Source organism: Microcaecilia unicolor, chromosome 3 (genome assembly GCF_901765095.1).
Source record: "Microcaecilia unicolor chromosome 3, aMicUni1.1, whole genome shotgun sequence".
Taxonomy (NCBI): domain Eukaryota; kingdom Metazoa; phylum Chordata; class Amphibia; order Gymnophiona; family Siphonopidae; genus Microcaecilia; species Microcaecilia unicolor.
The window spans coordinates 158,976,218-159,001,181 of NC_044033.1; the positions used below are offsets into that span (position 1 = coordinate 158,976,218).

At 43.4% G+C, this 24,964-nt stretch overlaps 1 protein-coding gene across 1 annotated transcript in view; it reads right to left on the minus strand.

Moving 5' to 3' along the window:
- The window catches only part of CRIM1 (cysteine rich transmembrane BMP regulator 1), an 882,829-nt gene that overhangs the window by 806,979 nt on the left and 50,886 nt on the right, over positions 1-24,964 (minus strand). The window contains exon 2 of the mRNA XM_030196525.1: positions 13,736-13,909. Within this exon, the coding sequence (XP_030052385.1) occupies positions 13,736-13,909 (174 nt within the window). The remainder of the gene's footprint in view (positions 1-13,735; positions 13,910-24,964) is intronic.

A 24,964-nucleotide genomic window follows, 5' to 3' on the forward strand; every position in this document is an offset into this window, starting at 1 on the left:
CACTACGCTAAATTTCACCGTGTGACTTTGTCTTTTTCTCTATTTTTTCCCTATTTCATTATCTAATTCATTTTATCTTATTGAGTTATCTTTCAATGCACCTGTCTTCGGGTCGGCTCTGTATTTCATGTTATTATACTACATTAATGGTATAATAACATGAAATACATGCATGTCTGTCCCTTATGTTACCCACTCTATGCAAGTCTGTCCCTTATGTTACCGGTGGGTCCTATAAGGTATTGGTTCAACCCTATTTTTGTTCCTTTTTATTCTTTAATTGACCAAACTTCTTCTGTTAACCGATAGAACTTCTTTTAACTTTCTGCCTTTTTGTTTTCATATCCCTGCCATTCCCTAGTACTTATTCTAGTACATATTTTATGTTCATGCAACATATATGCTGCACAATTTTTAATAACATACAATTTTTATATAGTATGTGTATTTTGTATAATAGGAGCCATTAGGACCATCCTTTATTTTAAGACTTCTGTGATGTAGTCCAACCCTGGGTTTATTAATATATATTAGGTTCAATCTTCTGTTTGAATAATTTCTATATAGTAACATAGTAACATAGTAGATGACGGCAGAAAAAGACCTGCACGGTCCATCTAGTCTGCCCAACAAGACAACTCATGTGTGCTACTTTTGTGTATACCCTACTTTGATTTGTACCTGTGCTCTTCAGGGCACAGACCGTATAAGTCTGCCCAGCACTAGCCCCGCCTCCCAACCACCGGCTCTGGCATAGACCGTATAAGTCTGCCCAGCACTATCTCCGCCTCCCACCAGCGGCTCTGGCACAGACCGTATAAGTCTGCCCAGCGCTATCCCTGCCTCCCAACCTCCAGTCCTGCCTCCCACCACTGGCTCTGGCACAGACCGTATAAGTCTGCCCCGCACTATCCCCGCCTCCCAACCTTCAGCCCCGCCTCCCACTACCGGCTCTGCTATCCAATCTCGGTTAAGCTCCTGAGGATCCTTTCCTTCTGAACAGGATTCCTTTATCTTACTTACTCCCCCCCCCCCCCCCCCCCCGTTTACTAAGCCATGCTAGCAGCTGCTGCGTGGCAGTGCTAACACAGCCTATTCAAAGTGAATGGGCTGTGTGTGTGGAATTAGCTCGCAGCTTAGTAAACAGGGGGGTTAGTCTTCTCTGTTTTCTATGCATTTTAATGTGTTCTCATATGATTTTCAGTCTAGTTTTATGTGATTTTATATTTTATCCCTTTGTGTACTTTTGATACATATTTGTTTGTTTGAACAGAGATTACAACCACTGAGGCAGGCGACCAGTCCTCCAAAACACAGTTCCGTGTCGGGTCTACCAAAAGTACATGTGGTGCTTTTATAATAAAGATTTTATATCGACTACACCCTATCTCACCCACCACTCTTTCCAGGTCTCCTTAGGCTCCCCTCTCTCTGCTTCTCACACAGCTTTGTGTAGGTTGCCCCAGGTTGCTGGCACCCACATGCTTTGATGTTTTTCTTGCTCCTTTCCCTCTCCTGAATCTATCACTTAGTTATAGCCCCTACTTATATGCTGATGTTTTACAAATTTTCTTCCCTTGCAATCCATCTGCCACTGATATTTTCCCCTTTCAGACTTGCCTTCAGACAGTCAGCAAATGGTTGAAAAACAATAGCCTTTTCCTAAATATTTTTAAATGTGTGTATATTAATTTTCCCTGCCCCTATTCTCTGACTCTTACTCCTGCCACTATTCAGGGGATCCTGTTAGGTGCAGATCAGGTGTATTCTATAATAGTGCGCATAGATTTTTGGAATGCCAACAACCCGCCCATTCCACACCCATGGCCATGCCCCCTTTTCGACTGTGTGCATTAGAATTTATGTGCACCGCGTTATGGAATATGCCTACAAAGCTGTGCGTGTAAATTCTAATTAAGCCAATTAGTGCCACTAATTGGTTAAGTACCAATTATCAGCACTGATTGACTTGTTAATCTATTAAGTTGTGCGTGCAATGTAGCCTTGTGGCCAAATTAGCATGTACAACTTAAGGCATCATATATAGAATTTGAGAGTTAACTTACAGAATGCTGCAAGTTATGCATGCCCCTGCTACATTTAGGGTGTACAAGTACGCCATGCCATGGCTGGCATGTGCGAGCACCTAAATGTTACATGCATATACACTGGGCTACTCTAGTATTCTATAATGGAACCTAGGTGCCTAGGTCCCTTTATAGAATAGGCTTTTTCATCACACACTTGTCTTTATATTCATGTTTATTAGGGCTTGATAAAACCACCCTCATTATAAATTGAATACAATCAAAAAATAATAAAGAAAGGAAAAAGAACTCCATAAAAAAATAAGATTTGAGCAGGGACTGTCCTTCTATGTTAACTTGTACAGCGCTGCGTAACCTTAGTAGCGCTTTACAAATGTCAAGTAGTAGTAGTAGTAGTAGTAAGCTAGTATATCATTCAATCAGTCACAGACACAACTAAGGAAAAAAGGAGGAGGAGGAGCCTACTGGCAAAATTGCCTTAGTATATTAAAAAAAATGAGTCAGTCAACTGCAAATCATATGCAAAACACACAGCAATCAACTGAATGCTAAAGAAAACAGGTTTTTAGACCAGATTTCAAGTTTGCAATCGAGCAGAGGCCGACTGACCATATAGGCAACTGGGCAGTGCCCGAGAGCCCAGAGGCTCTCCCCCCACCCCGCAAAGATCCCCACTCTTTCCAGCCTGTTGCCGCTACTCTGCCTGGTGTCACTGCATTTTCAAAATGGCTGCTGAGAACTCCCAGCAGCAGTCTCGCAGTTGGCAGCCATTTTGAAAACAAGGCCACTAGACCACCAGGGTCCTTAAAGGTAGGACTGGGAAGGGCGCACTAGGGTGCGGGGGATGGCGGTGTGCGGATGGGGGTGGCACAGGCAGTGACCAGGTGGGAGGGGCCAATAACCCTTTCTGCCCAGTGGCCCAGAGAACTCTCTGACCACCCCTGCAAAGGAGGATTCAGACCTAAGCGAGAGAGGGAGTCTATTCCATAAGAAGGGAGCTAGAAAGTAAAAGGCACCTAATTGGAGGCACCTAGCTCTGGAATTGCCCCCTATATGCAGCAGGAACCCTCCCTTCCCAACTTGAAAAAAAATCTGTACAATCTTGGCTCTTCCAACGTGCCTTTAAGAAAGACTGATGCTGTGGAGTAATCCAGCCTGTCTCTCACTTTCTCCTCTCTCCCTGCTTGTTCTACTTTCTCCCTTCTTTTCTCGCCTAGTTTTGGTTTTGTCCTTTTTCTTTTAACATTGTAAACCACTTTGCTGTGCTTCTGTAGATAAATGTATATAAATAAATAAATAATAAATAAATAAAAGTGTAGCAGAGCATGGGATACTAAGGATGGATAGCACAGCTGTGTCTCAGCTTAGTTAAATCTATCATGGTGGGAGTGACATAGTGAAAGGCGTGATCAGAAGCACTACAGACTACTTTTTTCTTCAGGATTAAATAAGCAAGAAAACAAAATAGCAGGAATTTAATGATTCCATCTGTCTTGAGTGCCAATTGTGTGACCTCAAAATGCTCTAGTGCCGTAGCTTGAAAACCCAGTAAAGAGCTCTGTGTATTGTTATTGTATCAGCCACTGCACAGATGTTTCTCTAACCTGTTCTTAAAACCCCCCAGTGACAGAGATTCCTTCTCCTTCCTACCTCCTGTGCTGGACTGCTTTTAAGGGCAGAAAGTTCTTTCTAACCTCTAATCAAAGGCTCTGCAGCTGCAGTTTAATTTGTGGTGTAAAGTTGACTCCTGATATCACCCCGAGCCTTGCTTTCACTGTGGTTACTTCATTCAAATGGTAGGGGGTAGGAGGTGGACTTTAAATCTGATACTGGTTTATTTGTGAATTGTAGGCTGTTAGGGTGAAGATGTCTCTGGAGTACAAAGGAGAATGGGGAGATGTGAATGATGATTTGACAATGTCGGTATATTCTTACTCCCTGTTTCTCTTCTGTACAGTAGACTGAGGCCTACATTGAACAATTCACTGCCTGAATAAAATGAACATTCACCTGGGAAAGTTAGACATGCAAGATGCTATACCCGAACATATAAAGTGAAAATACCAATATACCTTATTTACAAATATCAACCGCATTTTTTTAGACCAAGCTTGTCCAACCCATGGCCTGCGGACCAAAACTCAGCCCACCAACTTCATTTATCTGGCCTGCAGAAGCTCAGTGGAACAGATTCCTCTGGTGGGAACCCTGCTTCCCTGTCATGACTGGTATAACCGTACGCTTGAGTTGCGTGGCGCAAGAAGTTCGGGTTGGTCCCTTAGTTTCAAGTCTTGTAAGCCTTGAAATGGCAAGACAAATCCAAACTTCCGGCACTGTAGTTGTGTGGTTGTCAAGGACTATGGCAAAGAGTCTCAGGCCAAAGACGTCATCGAAGAATACTAGCTCAAGCTCTCAGTTAGAGAAGTTGCGGGATCCCGCCGGAGGAATCTGCAGCTGAAGCCAGGTGAGGTACTAGTAGTCCAAACCAAACAAGAGGACTGTTCATTTTTTTCAGTGAAGGCATAGAGAGAATGAGTGAAGGGAGAGGGGAGGAGGGTGGTACATATGAGAGAGAGAGAATGGGTGAAGATGGGAGGGTACATATGAGAGAGGAAGAGAGAATGTCTGAAAGTAGGGGGGTACATATGAGAAAGAGAGAGCGAGAGAGAATGGGTGAAGGCGGCGTGTGTGTGTGGGGGGGTACATATGAGAAAGAGTTATTGTCCTGATACTAACAACAGGGGATGGAGCTGGAGGCACGATAGACTGCTGGGTATAGAGGGATTTTGTAAGAGGCTAAGCAGCCTGTATGCTTTGAATAAATGAATAGCTATAAGGGAAAATGAATGAGGTGGTGGTTGTACAGGGAAAGTATTGGGCATGTGTACAGAGACTTTAATGGGGAATACTGGAAATGTGTAATGGTTGTACAAGTATGCCCAAGAAATACTTAGGCACCTGGCCACCATTATTACCTGTTTGCAGCGGCGTAGCGAGGCCGGCTGACACCCGGGGCGGGTCGCTGCTGCACACCCCCCCCCGGGTGCAGCACGGCGCACCCCCCTGGCGCACGCACCCCCCCGGAGTGTATCATTACCGCTGGCGCTCTGCCCCGCCGAGTGCACGTTGTCTCTGGGAGCTGCGTCGGCTCCATTGGTTCCCTGCTCTCTCTGCCCCGGAACAGGAAGTAACCTGTTCCGGGGCAGAGAGAGCAGGTAACCAGCGGCGCCGACACCCCCCCAGCGCATGCACCCAGGGCAGACCGCCCCCCCCCCCTTCCTACGCCACGGCCTGTTTGGTTAAACGAAGGGGGGGGGGAATGGAGAGGGCTTAGAAAGGGAAAATGAGTGTATATGCAGAGTGGAGGAGTAGCCTAAATGGTTAGTACAGTAGCTTGAAAACCAGGGGAAATGGGTTTCAATTCCCACTGCAGCTCCTTGTGAATCTAGGCAAGTTACCTAACCCTCCATTGCCCCACGTACAAATAAGTACCTATATATAAGATGTAAACTGCAATGTGAGAAAACCTTTGGCTAACTTTATCCCCAAAGGATCATAGCTATTTGCTGAATATTTGATTAATGTTTCTTTTCTACTGAAACTGATATAATTGGTTGTTTTACCTGCTCTTCCTGGGTGTCTGTTACTGATAATAGAGGGTGGGGCAGGGGGTGATGGGTTTTCATGGTTCAGGTATTGTTATTCGACAGATGTTGTTTGTTCTTCATTTTGTATATTCCTTAATAAAAATGACTGAAACGTAAGATGTAAACTGCTTTGACTATCTACAGAAAAGCAGTATATCAAATCCCATCCACTTTCTACATGCACATGCATGATTTTGCCCTCCAAATGTTACAAAATATAAAATGTGGCCCCAGATAGAATAAGGTTGGACAAGCCTGTTTTAGATAATAAAATCCAACCCAAACATAGCATGAATCAAAGCATAATATACATAAAAACATGGTGTTCTCATTTCACAGGCAGTAGCAGTCCATGGGGGTGTTTTTGATTTTTTTTTTTCCAAAGGATGCTAACAAGTTTGCTCTCTCACTTCGGGGGACCACACTGCTCCATCACACACAATTCTATCTTATTAAATCATATCACCGGGAGATTGCAGTATTGCCCTGAAATTATAGCTGTGATAAATAGGATACTCTTTCAGTCAGTTCCCTCATTTCCATTCCTAAAACATCAACATTAACCTGCTACCCCTCCCTTCTCTTTAAAAGGGGACAGAGAAAGCATCAGCACTGGTAATTAATTTGAAAGTAACACAGAGGTCCATATTCAAAGAGTTTGGCTGGCTAATCTTTGAAGCAAGCTGGACATACTTTGCTGTTTGAAATTTTGTCCCCGCCAAATGGCTGAATTTTGTCTGGGCAAAGCAAAACCCACAAATGGAGCCGGATAAAAAGATGGAAGTCCAGCTTCTGAGATAGGGATTAACTTTGGTCTCTCTACACTTATATTTTACCATTGGATGATCAACGTTACCCTGTTATCTCAGGTTGGCTATACAGCAGCCTAAAGCAAGCTGGACAACACTTTTTGCACTGATATTAAAAAAATAGACTGTCAGGGGACTGATGCCTGCTTCATTCCCTCCCTGCACTGACCCCATTAAGTACATAAGAACAGCTATACTGGGTCAGACCAATGGTCCATGTTGCCCAGTATCCTGTTTCCAACAGTGGCCAAACCAGGTTACAAATACCTGACAGAATCCCAAATCGCAAGATTCCATGCCACCAATCTTGAGGCAAACAGTAGCTTCACCATGTCTGTCTAAATAGCAATTTCCTCCAGGAACCTGTCCAAACTTTTTTTAAACACAGATACACTAACCACTGTTACCACATCCTCCGGCAAAGAGATCCAGAGCTTAACTATTCGTTGAGTGAAAAAAAATATTTACTCCTATTTGTTTTAAAAGTATTTCCATGCAACTTCATTGAGTGTCCCCTGGTCCAGTGGCGTACCAAGGGGGGGGCGGTGGGGGCAGTCCGCCCCGGGTGCACGCCGCTGGGGGTTGCCGCGGCGCGCACCTGCTCCTCCGAGTTCGTTAAACTTCGTTCGTTCGCTGCAGCTCCCTCTGCCCCGGAACAGGTTACTTCCTGTTCTGGGGCAGAGGGAGCTGCAGCGAACAAAGTTTATCGAACTCGAGGAGCAGGCGTGTGCCGCGGCACCCCCCCCCCCCCCAGCGGCGTGCACCCGGGGGGGGGGGTCATTTCACCGGAGGGGGGAAGGTGTCATCTAGCGGGGGGGCGCGCTGCACCCGGGGGGGGGGGTGCATCGGCGCTCCGCCCCGGGTGCCATCCAGGCCAGGAATGCCACTGCCCTGGTCTTTGTACTTTTTGAAACAGTGAAAACTTGATTCACTTCTACTTGTTCTACACCACTGAGGGTTTTGTAGACCTCAATCATATCTCCCCTTAGCTGTCTCTTTTCTAAGCTAAAGAGCCCTATCTCGTTTAGCCTTTCCTCGAATGAGAGAAGTTCCATCCCTTTATCATTTTGGTTGCTCTTCCTCTATTTGTTCCCTCCTCCCCTGAGGAACAGTCTAGTGTTTAGAAGCAGGCTGTGAACCAGAAAACCCAGCGTTCAAGGCCCACATCTCCCACTGACACTCTTTGTGACCTTGCCCAAGTCACTTCAGCCTCCATTTCCTCAGGTACAACTTACTATGAATTTAAGTGACAACTTACTATGAGCCAAGTTGGGCAAAGACATAACTCCTGTACCCAACAGCAACTGGCCTTGAGATCAGATTTGGAAAAGATTCATAAATCTAAACTCTTACATGTTTGTATAATAATGATCTGGTGTCCCTCTTCCCTCAAGCAAACAAAAAAAAAAGTGTTAGAAGGAAGGGGTACCCTGACTTCCCTCTCCAAAAAAAACAAACAAACTAATCTGCGTATCAAATCCACTTCCCTACCATCCTCGAGAAACCCAGTGGCAGGCGGAAAGGTGTTGCAGTACAGCTGATAGCTCAGTCACTTAATGTTCCAAGGGGCTAGTCTATCCGTTGACAATGTATAGACCAATCCTACAATTTCTTTTTAGGTAGGAAATAGGGGAGTGGGGAGGAGCACCTTCAGCTGCTACAGGTTTTCATCTTCAGTTATTAATGTCCTCTACTATAGTAGAATATGCTAACACAATTAATGGTGCATTTATTTTACTGTAGGTCCTCATTTTATGCAAAGGGACCTCTTTACTAAAAATGCTTGCTAACAGCATTATCACATGCTGATGAGTTGTGCACATTGGTGACTCAGCTGTTTTTGGTGGTCCAGATGGAGATGAGCTTGGGATGCACTCGGCTCCAACATTTTTTTTGTCTGGTTGGTATCATACTGCTTCATTTTTTGCTTGGGGACCAGGAGGGTGGGGTGGGGCAATTTTAAAAGTTCCAGTTCTTCTTTCCCCTGTCTCCCTGCAGTGGAAGAGATGCTGGACCTCCATTTGACTAAACAGGTAACTGGTCCCCTGCTGGAACTCCCTTCCACCTGGAAGGGCTGTTGATCTATGGCCTCTGCCCTCATCTGTCTCTCAGCGGTGGTAGCCTCTACTCCTGGGCTGTAGGTCTAAGATTCAGTAGCTCCAGTCTTTTGTGAATTAAGCTTAGCAATTCCAGCTAATAGAGCCCATGGACTGCAGTTCAGCTTTCTCAGCAGTGGGCTGGGAAACTGGGTTCAATTCCCACAGTAGCTCCCTGCGATACTGCACAAGTCACTTAACCCTCCGCTGCCCCATATACAAGACTGAGCCCACTAGGGACAGAGAAAATATAATATATAGTAACATAGTAGATGACGGCAGAAAAAGACCTGCACGGTCCATCCAGTCTGCCCAACAAGATAACTCATATGTGCTACTTTTTGTGTATACCCTACTTTGATTTGTACCTGTGCTCTTCAGGGCACAGACCGTATAAGTCTGCCCCGCCTCCCAACCACCGGCTCTGGCACAGACCGTATAAGTCTGCCCAGCACTATCCCCGCTTCCCAACCACAGCCCCGCCTCCCGATCTTGACTAAGCTCCTGAGGATCCATTCCTTCGGCACAGGATTCCTTTATGCTTATCCTACACATGTTTGAATTCCGTTACCGTTTTCATTTCCACCACCTTCCACGGGAGGGCATTCCAAGCATCCACTACTCTCTCCGTGAAAAATAACAAATCCATTTCGAATGGAGAGTCTGCCTCCCCCCCACCCCACCCATGAATACATTCCTGTCACCCCTATACAATTTATATATTTCAAGGTATATATTATTACTGTTCAGATTTTAATTATATTTATAGATCTGATATTCAGAGCAATTTAAGAGGGCCAGAGCCATAAGTTGCTCTGAGCCGCCCAACCACCAATATTCAGTGGCACTGACAGCTCACCAAGAAAAGTGGGCAGGTCAGGTGTAGTATAAGGGGCAGCACTAGGTTGAGTCCAGGGTTATGCAGGTACCAGCAATATTCAGTACTGGCACCCGCATCACTCACCAGCCATATTTAGGACAGCTCAAAAGCTGCGAAGTGCCATTTTTTTTATCACGCTTTCACTATAAGTTATTTTTTCACTATGTTTGTACCAAGTTTGTACTCCATAGTGTGGTGGAGGTTTTTGGACAGTGATTGATGTGGGTCTATTTTGGCTGCAACCTATTAGTCCTTTTCAATGTTTGGACAATGAGTTGCTTTGCCAGAGACTTCTGAGGTCTTTTCCTCCACTTTCAGTTTTAACATATCCACTGGTGTTTTTTTCTTTTTAGAACTGTGTGTTAGTGGATTAATTTTTTCCTCTTTTTTGATAGCTATTAATCAGATGACATGAGATCGAGGGGATATGGGCTTTGTGGCTACAGAGCATGTTTACGTTTAACTAAAAAAAATTGCTATACTGTGTCAGACCAAATGTCCATGAGGTCATGGATGTGGTGTGTCACATATGTGAGTGTCATCTGTCAGGTGTGTCCCACCTAAAAAGGTTGAGAACCACTAGTCTGGGATAATCTGGGTAAAGTGGATCCTGATAGCAGCAGGAACATGGATTCTTTCAGCCTTAACATTTTATGAATGGGTTTGTCCAACTATCAGCTGAATGCATCATCATAATTCTCAATGCAGATATGACCTGTGCACCTTAAACGAGTCTCCTGCAGGCAGCAAGAAAGTCTCACTTCTACCAAGGGACTTCCACCTCCTGCAGCCAGCCAAAGTAAAGCTGTGGTTTGACATAGGTAGAGATTATCCTAATCTCCTGCTTTGACAGCATTTTGATTTCAGGTCTATTAAGCTTTAGTTACAAGTCTAAATGGGTGAAGTTTTCATGAGCTGAATTGAAGTGAACATAGTTCTGAACCAATATTTGCCCCTCGAAAGGACCCCAGCAGCAAGTGGAGAATCTGGCAAACATAACCTCTTGCCAGGGTCATTGCTTGCTGGGCCAGGGGGTTCAATTAAACAATTAGTCGAACAGATCTTGAAAGAGACCTTGGGCACTTTGCTTTCCATGCAAGGATGGTCCCCCTCCCCTCTGTCACTGTAGCAATATGATTTGAGTGACCAAATCAATTAACAACATTTGACACTGTTCTTGAGGTTCCCAACTCTCCACTTGTATTCGCAAAGCACACAGATATTTCTGCCTTTAAGACAATGGAAAGTGATTAATCTTCATTTACAGCAGAAGTTACTTCAAATCGCTTACACAGAGGCACAGGCATAGACTGTTCAGACATGTAGCTGAGGTTGAACCCTACCTGCTCATCCAGTGATTGTGTACCTCAGCCCCTTATAACTTCATGCCGGAGATTTCATTACAAACAAGACAGAAACTGGAACCTGCTTCCATGGAGCAACTTCTGTTCAACAAGGCACTGGGATCAGTTGAGCTGCCCCCACAACTACAGCATGCTCAGGAGGACACACTTGGCTAGACCAGGACTGCCTTTCACACTGTACTCCAGGATGTTTGTATAACACAAAGCTATGAAAATGTCAGAGGGAGAAGGCAAGAAGCGTGTAGACTGAGAATAACCAGCTACTGCACCTGTTGTTACCCATGTCTATGCCACACAGCCTGCTTTCCAAGAGGAAATCCCTGAAAAATCACAACCAGCTTAAAACGAACCACATTTTACCTGCAGCCAAGACACGACTTTTTATTTTGTTCCACCTGAGCCTCTCTCCAGATACATAATGCGGGATTATACTTATTCAAACAAGTTTCCAGGAGCGATTCAATTTATTTACACAAAACATTTGACATGTAATCCAGACAACAATGTATAAGAAAACAAAATAACAAAAGGGGAAATGAGACTTGATATATGCCTTTCTGAGATTTTTCCAACTACATTCAAAGTGTTTACATATATTCAGGTACTTATTTTGTCTCAGGGGCAATGGAGGGTTAAGTGACTTGCCCAGAGTCACAAGGAGCTGCAGTGGGAATTGACCTCAGTTCCCCAGGATCAAAGTCCACTGCACTAACCACTAGGCTACTCCTCCACTCCAAAAGGGATCAATATTCAGCAAAACTTATTTGGGTAGGAATGGCTCCTACCTTAATAAGTCCCACTGATCTATCTGTATAATGCCGCTGAATACCTGTTAGACCGCCTCTGCAATATCTGTGCAACACTGGGACAGCATGGGGGTGGAGCCATGAGTTACCTGGTTAGCCACAATATTCACTGCGCTAACAGAGTAATTGCCAGGATAACATTAGGACAGAAAAAAACGACTACCCTATGTTTATCCAGTTAACCATTCTGGTACCTGACTAAATATTACCAGTATCGAGACAAGTAGCATCAGCCAACCTATACCTGGATATTCAGTGCTAGTTGACACCCAGACACCGGCCCTGAATATCCAGGTTTAAAAAGCCTATAGTGGCTAGTCTTTAAAAAAAGAGTGACCGCTGTAAGCTCCTACCAAGAGGTTCTCAACCCAATCCTCAGGAAACACCCAGCCAGTCAGGTTTTCAGGATACCCACAATTCATATCTATGAGATAGATTTGCATGTACTACTTCCACTGTATACAAATATATCTTATACATATTCATTGTGGATATCCTGAAAACCTGACTGGTCAAAGGTCTAAAACCAAAACCTCTAATAAACATGAACAGTTTTCAGTTCACCCTAGTGCAAACTATGTATTAGCTACTAGAATTATAAACTGAGAGCCTATCTAAAAATTCATGCCTTAAGCATTTTATTAAATTAAATAAAGTCCCTCACATATTTGGGGCTCCACAGTACTGTGGAGCAAAGGAACATGGCATGGGAAAGTCTAATGCCTGGCAGGGGCCAAGCCGGCTGCTCTCAACAATGGCACTGAAAGAAGAACAACCCAGACGGACCTCGGTGGTCTTACACAAGAGCTTCAAAAGCCAACAAAAGAATTCTCGATGCTTTGCAGGATGGCTTTTGTTGTTTTGTACAGTACTTAAATCTGGAGAACTGAGAAAGGGATTTTTACAAGACTGGTCAACCCGGGCAGCAACTGTATGAACTCAGGGAGGGGGGGGAACAAAGCAGTGCAGGTTGGACAACAGTGCAACAGCCCCATCCCAGGTACTCTCTCTCCACTAGAATGAGTGATGCTGTGGATTTGCTGGGCCTCTCCTTTATTTTATATCACTGAATCAAAAATAAGCAGTCTCTTTCTTTTCCATTCAACCTTTTCTATGCCCATCTCATCAAAATAAAGTATAAAAATTTGCAAGTCTTCACACCACTGGCTAAAGTGTGTTCACACACTTTTTCAGGCTTGTGTATTGGCTAAAGAAATGCAGATCATAAAAGATGAAATGTCTTTGTATCACAATGATTTTATTTGAAATAGCCCAAAGTGGTCACGTTTCGCCCAGTTTGGGACTGCGTCAGGGGACAAACAGTTTCTGCAAAGCTGCTCGAAGTATGTCTGTAAACGTTTACTGGTGGAACTGAACACCAATGCCTGATCTTTTCAGAGGGATCTTGTACTTACAAAAGAAATTCCATCTTTGTGATTTGCATTTCTTTTACACTTTTGCCGTTTGTGGATCTAAGCAGCCTCTTCTGTATTGACTCTTGTGTATCGGCTATCCATAAAACTACAAAAGATTAGACATTTGTTGTCTCAGGGCTCTCATTAAATGACATTGGACTTTCTGTCCACATGACTTTTCCAAATAGAAAGTAAGAAAAACCCCTGTGGTGCAAGCTGTATTTAGAAATGATTGAATCTACACATTAGGAACAGTAGCAGCATAAACCATGTGTGCTATGCAACAATCAGCCAAACATTTCTAGCTCTAGAAAATGTCAAATACACTTCCAAGGATTCCACGTTAAGAGCACAACCAGACTAGATCGGTATTCTTTATTTTTATTTTTATAATTTACCATGCTTGACATGACAGCTCTGACAATACCACCAGACTGTCAAACCTCACAGGGGTTAACATTCTACCTCGCCACCTGTTATGACTTCAAAAGCAAAAAGCTATACACATCTGGCTGCTCACCTAGCCTGCATTCTCAATGACCACCAACACCATCTGGAAATGCCTCGGTCTACGTCTTTCCAACAATCAGCTCTAATCTGCCTGGTCAGAGTGAAATCTGCACACAGTGAGAACCAAAAGCTGAAAACTGTGTATTAGAGAGGTACTCACCTTCAATCCGCCTCAAGGCCACCAAGCAGCTATCCTGGCTTTGAAACTCAAAGGGATTGCTACAGGTCCGGATGCTGTCGCACTCACATTTTCCACCGATAATATTGCATCCCGTTATGAGGTTTTCATTGCAAGGTTCAAATCCAAGCAGCTGGTCACCATCCCAGTTTTCATCTGAAAAACAGTTAAAAACTCTGTGAGATGTCTGTAGTTAAATGCGACACCTTTGTGAGCATCTTCCATTCCACACTCCTTTCCAACTGTTGCACAATCAACAGTTGGACCCCCCCCCCCCCCCCACTTCCCCACAACATAAAATAATGCCAAACTGTAAATTAAAATGCAGCATCAGGAGTTCATTTTATAAATCTTTTCTGAATGTTAAAAGTTTATTTACCCCTTTATAAAATTAGGACATGTCTACATGTGCACATGGTGCAAGTATTTGTAGAGTAAGTGTTCTCAGGGAAGGATATGGGGTGCAGTGCAAGTACAGTTGTAATTTGCACACATATTTGACTCACTAACATTTAGGCCTTCCTGACCTATTAAACTAGGTAGACAAAAAAAGCAACACTGGGCCTTCAAGACTGAGACAACAGGAGTATTTTATTAATAAAGGACCCGACACGGGCCGTGTTTCGGTGTTAAGCAACGCCTGCCTCAGAGGTCAGGGTTTGAATGTAAATAGAATAAAATGTATATGTATCCAATACCTCCGAATTTGGACAGAAAAAATCTTAAAGCCGAGCGTGTCTCACAGAAATGACAGCTGCAATATAGGTAGAAACTCCTGTATTTAGCCTTCTATTTTGACTTCTATGTCATATTTTTTCACCACTAAGTGGCTTGGCTGGGGAGAGAGGAAGTAAGGAAGCTGCTACATCTCAGGGAGGGAACGAAAGAAGCTATGATCTTGGGCAAGTCACTTAACCCTCCATTGCCTCAGGTACAAACTTAGATTGTGAGCCCTCCTGGGACACAGAAATATCCAGTGTACCTGAATGTAACTCACCTTGAGCTACTACTGAAAAAGGTGTGAGCAAAATCCAAATAAATAAATATTGTATTGGAAGGAGGTGGGGGCTAGTCTCTCCGAGCCTCTTTTATGGATCACGTGTCAGAGCAGGAGTGAGTCTTGTGCTCAGGGTCACTTGTACTTTTGGCTCCCCTATTATGCAGGGCCAAGGCCAGCAGCTAACCGGGCACAATCAGGATGGCATCACACTTTGTACAGTCTATCATTTAAAAGCACAACTGGTATTTACACCCATTTAAAGGGGTGAGTGCTTTTAGGGCGACCCAGTCAATTTCTATTCCTACCCGTTTATCAAGGCAATGAAATACAATGCATAGCGCAGGTAGTTCTATGGTGCTCTGTGGAGAAAGCATGTCAGCTTGTGAATTTTGTCAAATGTAGTAAATATATTTAACTGAAAGCAGATGCTATTGTTGAGACAAATTGTTTTGCTGAAAGTTTATTGCATCAAATAACCAGAGAATTATTTTATCTCATGAGGCTCTTTGGCTGGAGGATGAATAGCTCGTATTTAAATGCTGGTAAAATCAATTTAGTTTTGCAGAACATACTCCGGCTCTTTTCAGTAACCTAGCTCCAAGAAAATAAATTTATTTATGAAAATAGTGCATATAAACTAACAGGGCATGATATTTCATGTCCAACTCCACTAATCAAACAAAAATGTTTTCCATCTCATTTGCCAGGTGTTCTGCAAGGGAGTGAAGGGAATTTGATCACTATTTTGTGAGGTATTTGATAGTGGCAGAAATCATAATGTAGGTACCCAGCAAGATGGGTCTCTCCCAGTTTCCTTCTGCTTTACCTTCTTTATTAGAGTTCTTAACATACTGTCATTGGAACAATAAACTTGGTTTAGTGCTTTACAGTACTGGTTTTCAACCCAGCCCTCAGGGACCACCTGGCTAGTCAGGTTTTCAGGATATCTACAATGAATATGCAGGAGATAGATTTGCATGCACTGTTTTCTTGGTATGCAAATCTCTCTCATGCATATTCACTGTGGATATCCTGAAAACCTGACTGGACAGGTTTTCCCTGCGGACTGGATTGAAAACTACTGCTTTACAGGAGTGATATAAGACAGACTATGCTGGTCAATAGACTTACATAACAATAAAGAGGGGTGGGGTGCATAGAACAACAATATGTATTTATGTAATTTCTTATATGCTGTCTGCAAGCCCAAAAGCTATTGAAGTGGTGTACATTCAGATATTTTTCTGTCCTTGGAGAATTCAAAATCTGGGTTTGTACCTGAGACACAATAGAGGATTGTGACTTGCCCAAGATCACAAGGAGCAGCAGTGGGATTTGAACTGTTCTATTAGGTTACTCCTCCACTCCATATAACACCCTCATTTAAATAAAAATGAAAACCCTGGCTGGATAGTTCCCATTCTCCTGGGTCCAAGGAGTGCCTGCTGAGAAAGCCTGCCTCCACATTCTAGGACCCAGCGATGCGAGCTGCCAACAATCAGAGAAGATTTTTTTTCTGCCCAACTCATGAGGGAGACCACCTCCACCACCACTGGATGGCTGCAGGTCCCGCCTTGCTTGTTGATATAAGCCAATGCCTCCACATTGTCGACAAAACTCAGACCGGGGCCCCCAATGGAAAGGAGAGCTCCACAGAAACAGGAGAGAGGTGAAGGGAGGGAAGAAGTAAATTAATGGGGCACCAGAGACAGAGATCTGAAGACCTCCAGATATAACTCTGCAGACTGAAGCCACCCACTAAGCTCAGCTGGGAAACAGTAGACTAACTGGACCAGGAGCAAATCACTCAGAACCAGAGGTTGAAAAGTGTGTCCATCCACCTGGTGGAGGTAGAAAATACTGAGGAGCTTGCTGGATGCCAAGAGAGATATGTCTCAGCTCACTTTTCAGTTGTCTATCTCCACCTGATGGTTGGACACAACTATCCCACAGGTTCTGGAACAGTTGGAAACTGCGTAATGGAAAGGGACACTGGCCAGAAAGGAGTTACAGTAATCCAACCAATTTTAAGACAAGGGCATGAAGAGGGGTTTTGAAAGCTTTGATATCTTAAAAAAAAAAGGCTAATGATCTAATCATCCTTAGGACACAAAAAGGACTTTTTGACTAATGATGAGATGGCCAAAGGAGAGGAAATTATTCAACACTACACATAACGAAAACATTATCTCTTTCAGAGGGATATCAGAGCCAGTGATGCGAGGATGGAGGGCAACTTCTCCTCATGAAACAAATCACTTCATACTTTAAAGGATTAAGGATCAGCTTACTTCACTTGATCAAGTCACCAATTATGTCGTGGGAGTGATTGCAGGACAGTTGAAAGGAGAGTCCTAGTCATCACGGAGAATGAGAAGCTGGATATTGTCCGAGAAAATTATGTCCTGAATCTCAGTCCTTGAAGGGAGGGGCTGGAAGTGGAGAGGTAAAAGAGTCAGGGAGGGGGGTAAGGAAACAGCAAAGGACTGGGAATAGGAGAGGTAGGGGTGGGGGTGGTAGGGGGGATAAGTTACAGAGGGAGGGTAAGAAGGGAGGGTAAGAAAACAGCAAGGGGCTGGGGATAGGAGGGGCGGTGGGGGGAAAGATGAGAGCTAGGGGAAACCACTACTTGCCCTGGGATTGGTAGCATGGAATCTTGCAACAATTTGGGATTCTTCCAGGTACTTGTGATCTTGGAAACAGGATACTGGGCTAGATGGACCACTGGTCAGACCCAGTATGGCTATTCTAATGTCCTTATAATCAGAGTTGTAATTTTAAAAAATATGACAAAATGGAGGTGAGGTTGGAGCCATGGGGAATATCACTGGGCAATGGGTACCCAGAAATCTATCTCAACTCTGAAAGTATGTGATGAGAGATATAACTCAAACCAAGTAAGCATAAGCACTGACCCAGAAATGCCCACTTCAGAGAGTATATCCATAGGGTTCACAATTATTAACGTCAAATAGTGCATTGTAATTCTAGCTGGGTCAGCAGGACACATCTGCATCCATCCACAGGAGTGCAAATTTCATTTACCATTGCTTTCATAGCTGGTTTGGTTCTGTGACCCCTTCTGAACACAGGCTGTCTTGGATACAGACAGTTTATGGCATCCAGAAAAGGGTTCAGTTGCCGAAGGTCAGCTTTTGTCAGTACTCTGGCCAAAAAAAGATTGGACATAGTTCACTAACAAGAAAGAATCAAGACTAGACTTCTTAAGCAGGAGGCACACTATTGATTCTTTCTAGATCCTAGGAACTAAACCCTGAGATAAACTAAAATTGATTGTGTCTAGTATCTTAACAGATAGTGAAGTAGACTAATCCACATGAATGTGGGTACAGCATCTGCTGATAGGCGCAAATTAACAGAAAGTGTAATTTTTTCAAGACTTAGATTTGACAAAAACAGGACTAACAAAGAATGGCCCTCATCATCTAATGTTACAGTCCTTGCAGAAGTGCTGTCACAAAACAGTAAACCTGACTGTCAGTTAAACCAGAGTATGTAATATTTATTTATTTTTATTACATTTGTAACCTGTGCTTTCCCACTCTTGGCAGGCTCAATGTGGCAGGCAATGGAGGGTTAAGTGACTTGCCCAGAGTCACAAGGAGCTGCCTGTGCCGGGAATTGAACTCAGTTCCTCAGGATCAAAGTCCACCACCCTAACCACTAGGCCACTCCTCCACTCCAATAGCACTGTGAAGACTCAAAACGCTAAAACCTGAATCTTCTTTAATGCAAAATCAAACAAAGGAAATGACTTATGGTTCTGAAGTGTTGAACAAGAGTTTCTCCCCAGCAGACGAGAGAGTCTGCTCTCATCTAGCTCACTCTCTAAGAGAAACCAGGAGATCTCAGCACCAAGCTCAGAGAATGGATATTGTAAATACTTAAACTGTGAAAATTTGATGATATTGCAAAGGTTCTGAAAGGTTCATGCAGCAAGGTACAGTGTTAAACTACAGTTAATAAAGAAGCTTGCTGCAGACAGATTCACCCTGCTCAAAGGAGGGGGGGTGGGGGTGGGGGGGGCTACCTACCCAGTAAGCTCAGAGAATCAAGTTAGCCAATAGGGTGAGTTCCATATGGGAACTGAGACATGTGCTCAGGAAAAGCATATCACAGAGAACTACAGAATGACAGAGATTTGTAGTCCTATGCTAGTTAAAGACACAGGGACTGAACCTGACTATAAGCAATGTCCAATATCTATATATATAAAACTCACCCTCAACATTCTACTGTCTGCTGACGTCACTGAAGCCAAGGTTCGTATGTTCGAAGCTCTGAAGCCACGAAAATCACAGTCTCTGGGCCCCGCCCTCGCGTCAAACGTTATGACGTTGAGGGCGGAGTAGATTCTCACCTCCAACGATCTACTCAGGCCACAAACTCCGGATTTCCACACTGTAGCTCTGCTCCGCCCTCGCGTCAAAACACGATGACGTCGAGGGCGGGGCACGAAAACCGCCACCCACACAGAGCTACAACGGAAACAGCAGCGGTGCACGCCATGAACCAGGTAAAACCGCGACGAGCCATGCAGTCATGAAACCCTTGCTAGCGCCCGTTTCATTGCGCTCAGAAACGGGCCTTTATTTACTAGTACACATATAAAGAACAAGCATCCTGCCTCCATGCAAATGAGAGCAGAACATCTAATACCACAGTTGGGACTCAAAGTGTAGACAAGGGGAAAGAAGTTAGAATGGGTCAACATTTCAACCATGAATAGCCTGCAAACAGATTGGGGTAATTAATCACAACATGTGTGGGACTAGTGAAAGGCAACCTTTATACACTGAAGGCCACATGAATGTCAATACTGCCCGGGCAGGCTGCAATATTAAGTAATGTTGGAACCATAAATGCACAGAGCTCCACAAACCTTCTGTGATAAATAAGTAAAAATGTAACTATAAACAATGGAAACAAATTGCTGGAGTGGCTATTCTGAAAATATTTGTGAAATACAGCATTTAAAATTGCAAAAAACTTTGGTTAATGACTTTTCTTCTATACTTCCCATATTCTTGCGGCTATATATAATTCAATGGCGGGTCACATTTGGCCCGCAAGCCACAGATTGCCCACCCCTGAACTAGCTCTTACTTTGTTGGTGCACGTGGCTGCTGGAATTATCATGCTATCATCTGCTCCAGAAAACACCAACTAAAATTTCAATGTGCGATACATTCCTACCCTGAAACATTCATTTCAAGGTGAGTAAAATCCGAAAAAATTCCAAGCAATGTTGAGATTCTGTTCTGACTTTCCTCCTCTCTCTCTCTTCTTCGAACTCTCTCTGCTTGCTTCCACTGTCTCTTCTATCTTCCAGGTACTTCCTACTTAGTATCTTTTTTTGTGTGTCTCCCCCTAGTTCTTTCACTTTTGGTCTCCTCCATTCTCATTCTGTCTTCCCCTCATTCTCCTGCTCTCTTTTCTGATCCTTGCTGTTTCTCATTCTCACTCTCACTCTTCTGTCCCCTTGCCATTTCTCTATCTTCTACAGCCTCCTCTCCCTTTCTTTCCTAGACACTTTGCTAGCACTACTCCTCAAGAATTTCAGTATAAACCTAGTAGAAAGTGCTCAAGCTTTACTCGCTCAATATGTCGGCACAGTGCTAGCAGCAGGTTCCCTTCAATGTGTGATATAACTCTTGGCCACTGTCTTGCCACAGAGTACACGCTGCTCCAGGAGAGACCTTGCCAGGGAACACAGCACTGCAGGGAAGCAAATACAGCAAGGGACAAATATTTAAAACACGGAAGAAAAGTTTTAGGAGCTCGGAAAACTATTTTTCTTCTATCATTTTTTTTTCTTGGCAAAAGGGGCACTTATTTTTTCTTTGTTTGCTATCTTTGCTCTACTTTTTCCCTCTAGTCTCCCTCCTCTCATTCATGGTCTTCCTCCCCCTTTCATCAACCTCCTCCTCCTCCCCTCCATTGTCTTCTCTTCATCTTACTTTCCCAGCTAAAGCCGCCTCACTCCTCCTCTCCTTGGCAGGGGGAAGCAATGCTTCCTTTTCACTGTTGCGGTTCTCCCTGGCAGCCAACCACAGGGTACTGCCCTGGAATCAAGTGCAGCCACTGCAGCCTCACTCCCCAGCAGCCTGGTAACAGAAGACTGCCATGGGCAGGTGCAGAGGTGGGGGACCTTTTCCCACCTGTGACCAGCAACAGGGCTAAGTATGGATTTCAACATTCACATTGTTATCTTGTGAGGAGGATTTTCAAGGACTGTACTGTATTCCCATTTGACCCTTCCTCCCTGCCTTTCCTCTTTATGTTCCCTTGCCTCTTTCAGGTGCAGAGAGAGGGGGAGCATTTTTCTGAAGTGCTGCTTCTCCTGAAGGAGCATGCAGGGCAGCTCAGGACAGTAACACTTTCTGCCTCCCTGAAAATAAACTGCATGAGTTTACTGGGTATTTGCATACTAATTTAAACATTTCAGGCCAGAAGCAATCATTGTTTTGCTGACCGCCACCAGCATTATCCCTGTAAATTCAATGCCAGGCCATGATGCAGCTCTGGCACTGAATTTCCAGGTATATGGTAGCAGCGAAAATGTAGCCAGTTAAATGAGATATTCAGCATTTAACTGGCTATAGTGAAAGGCATAAAGATAGGACTGTGTTTTATATGGTCCTATTTATGCGGTTACCTTGGTCAGTCAAGTGCTGAATATCTGCACTTAACCAGCCATGTGTTGACTCCAACCCCAGAATGTCCCAAAATAGCAGATTCGGGTTTGGCGCTACCCAGATGTTTTAAGTAGGACTGTAAGGTTATATACAGCCGAAACATGGGCTGTCGGGTCAAAGTGATACGTGTGACTTTTTGAGGAGAATAAACCTTTTGGAAGAAATCCGACTTCTGTTTGTTCTTTGGAACATTCCTACACCCCGTTCGTTGATCGCTTTACTGTTGTGGAAGGACTCTCCCAGCCCTTTTGCTTTTCTTTATTTTTTCTTTTTGTTTTTTGACTATAAGGTTAAGTACCACTGAATATGCCCGGTTAGCCCAGGACAGTTGATTTAAATATTAGGCCCTTCAATTATGTTGTGATATTGCTATATGTGACATATCACTTTCCTTTTTAAATGGCTAAGATTGCACAAATTTACATTGCACCATGTTGAGGAACAGACTGTAAAAGAAAGACGGAGCACCAATTATACTTAATTTTACCTTATCAGATGCAAAATGAGTGAAAAGCAAATTCCAACAGATGCTCAAAAAGAAGAGAATGACACACATTCAATATACCAAGCTGCAAACTGAGACAGAATATATATTGCAGGACCCCACAGTCACTTACATTGTAAAAGCATTAAGCATAAGGGGATCTTACGCAAGTAAGTATACATCATTCAATGCAAAAAATATGAAGAAGGGTGCTATATCAGGGAAACAGGCGAGATGAGATGTTAAAGACATGAATCAACTTGTACAGGAACCACATTAAACGCCACAAAGCTAACCAGGGTGACACTTCTGTAGGACACTTTGTAAGACCAGAACACTGCATCAATTTCTTTACAGTCAGAATAACAAAAAGGAAATTTTAAAACAATCCAGGAACCTGAATTGTAATCTGACTACTATAATTGTATGACTTAAAATGTAATTCCCTCAGACGTGTAGATCTATCTTGTTTGTAAACTGCTCTGAATCCCAAGGGAGAGCCAGTGCTATATAAAACATGTATAGAATAGAACCTTTGAAGTTAAAATGATGAAATATTTTGACACCTAACAGACAGGACTTAACAAAGATCTGGGTTTCCTATCACATTATAAACCATATAATTATACTGCTTTGTCACTCTTAGATCACCCATCCATCTCTCCCTGTCGTCCTCCCCCCTTTTACCTCTTTCTGTAAGACTGTCACTGAAATACTTTTATGTTTCACTTATTCGTTCTGATAGTTTATCATAATTTGCTCATTTCTGATTTGAAGAAGGTATTGCCTTCAAAAACTAATTAAAAATGTATTGTTGATTTCTATTCATTACTTAATTTTCCAAAACTGTACTTTTCCACTTGCTGCTTATGCAAGCACAAACATGTGTGTTGTTTTATTTAGCACTCAGGCACTCGCTCATCCCAGGGAGGCATCCTAGAAAGATACCAGGAGATGCCAGGGCTTAAATCGGAGCCATTTTTCCCCCAGTGGAAAAAAATACATAAACAAGTAATAGTCTTTCAAAGATGCTAACGATGATATGAGCCAATGGAAAAAAGTATCTTTTACAGCTAATGGGGAGTTGACGATTCTAATCCTTGATGAGATTGCAGTCACACCATACCATCATGCCCATTACCCTTAAATCATCACAGGATTAACCTACTGCCACAGCACTGCAAGTGGAAACATTTGCACCCAGTCTTGCTGAGTTTTCATCTCTTCCTAATTCGTTAGCATGTACATATGTGCACTACAGTTTTACTCCTGGGGAAATTCTGCACAACTCTAATGCAGAATTTGCATAGAATTCCTCTCCCACACAGATTTCTACAGGAGAATCAGGAAGTAACAACATTGGCACCACACAGCTGGGAAGAAGCAACAGTGTTGCTTTCTGAGCACATGAGTCCCAATTCAAAATACAGGAAGGAGTGGCAGTGTTTGCTACATGGGCTGGAAAACATAAAAGCTGCAGCAGCACCATCAGTCTGTTCCTGAAGGGGAGAGAGTGAGGCAAAGTTACGGATCACATGTGTGTATAGTCTGCCCCTACATTATTGTTTAAGACTGCTGCTGAAGTTCCATGCTCAGTAAGAGCTGAATTTAAGAAAAGGTTACTAGACTTTTGTTTGAAAATTTGGGACACTTGGCAGGTTGGGCAGTCCCCTCCCCTGCAACTTTCCACCATACAAATTATGATCTACGGTAACAGAATTCAAAAGTGTGTGGGATAAACATAAAGGAATCCTGTTCAGAAGGAATGGATCCTCAGAAGCTTAGCGGAGATTGGGTGGCAGCACCGGTGGTTGGGAGGCGGGGCTAGTGGTTGGGAAAGCGGGGCTAGTACTGGGCAGACTTCTACAGTCTGTGCCCTGAAAATGGTAGATTTATTTATTTATTTGCTGCACTTGTAACCCACATTTTCCCACCTATTTGCAGGCTCAATGTGGCTTACAAAATGTTACGACATATACACATTATAGAATAAGAGTTTCAGAATAAAGATACAGATACAAATCAAGGTCAGGTATACATATAAAGTAGCGCATATGAGTTTATCTTGTTGGGCAGACTGGATGGACCGTACAGGTCTTTTTCTGCCGTCAACTACTATGTTACCACATATCTTAAAAGTACGTTCTTTAAGTTGTTGAACACAAACCAATTGTTCTGCCCCCATATTCATGGAGGCAGTTTTGCTTGTTGTTTATATGTATGTACTGAACATTGCTTATATCAGGTTTAATCCCTGTGTCTTTAAATAGGATAGGACTACAGATTTATATCATTTGTAGTTCTCTGTTATTTGTTCTTCCTGAGTACATGTCCCTGTTCCTATGTCTTATGGGACTTTTCCTATTGGCTGATCTTTGTCCCTGTGTATACTAGGCTAGTAGCCCACCTCTTCTCTCTCCAGTAGGGTTGAAAGAGTGTCTGCAGAATGCTTTCTAAGAACTGTAAACTGACTTTCTGTACCTTGTTGTATGCTCCCCCTTCAAGCTACTGTAAAATAACCAAGGTTTTACCAGTTTAAAAGCATTCACAGCATCTATTCTCTCAGCTTGGTGCTGAGATCTCCCAGTTCCCCTTGTATACAGGGTGAGCTGGTAGAGAACAGACTCCCAGTTCTGCAAGGCAAAGACTCTTGTCTAGCACATCTAACCATAAGCCATTTTCTTTGTTTGAATTTGCATTAAAGAAGGTTTTGGTTCAAGAGTTCTGAGTCTTCTCAGTGAAGTTCTATACTATGGTTAACTGCAAGCTAATCTCCTGAGTAGAGAGAGCCTATCAGGAGACAAAGCAGAACACCAATCAATATTTAGCCAGCAGCAGTAAGCATTTCTTTAAACACTGACAGCCGCAGGATGAATTAGAACCGGATATTCAGTACCAGCCCCTATCCACATACTAGCACTGGAAATCCAGCTCTGGGGCAGACACTAGGTGTTATCTGGTAATATCAATATTCAGCAGTGGTACCCGGATGGCAAGTGCTTAACTCA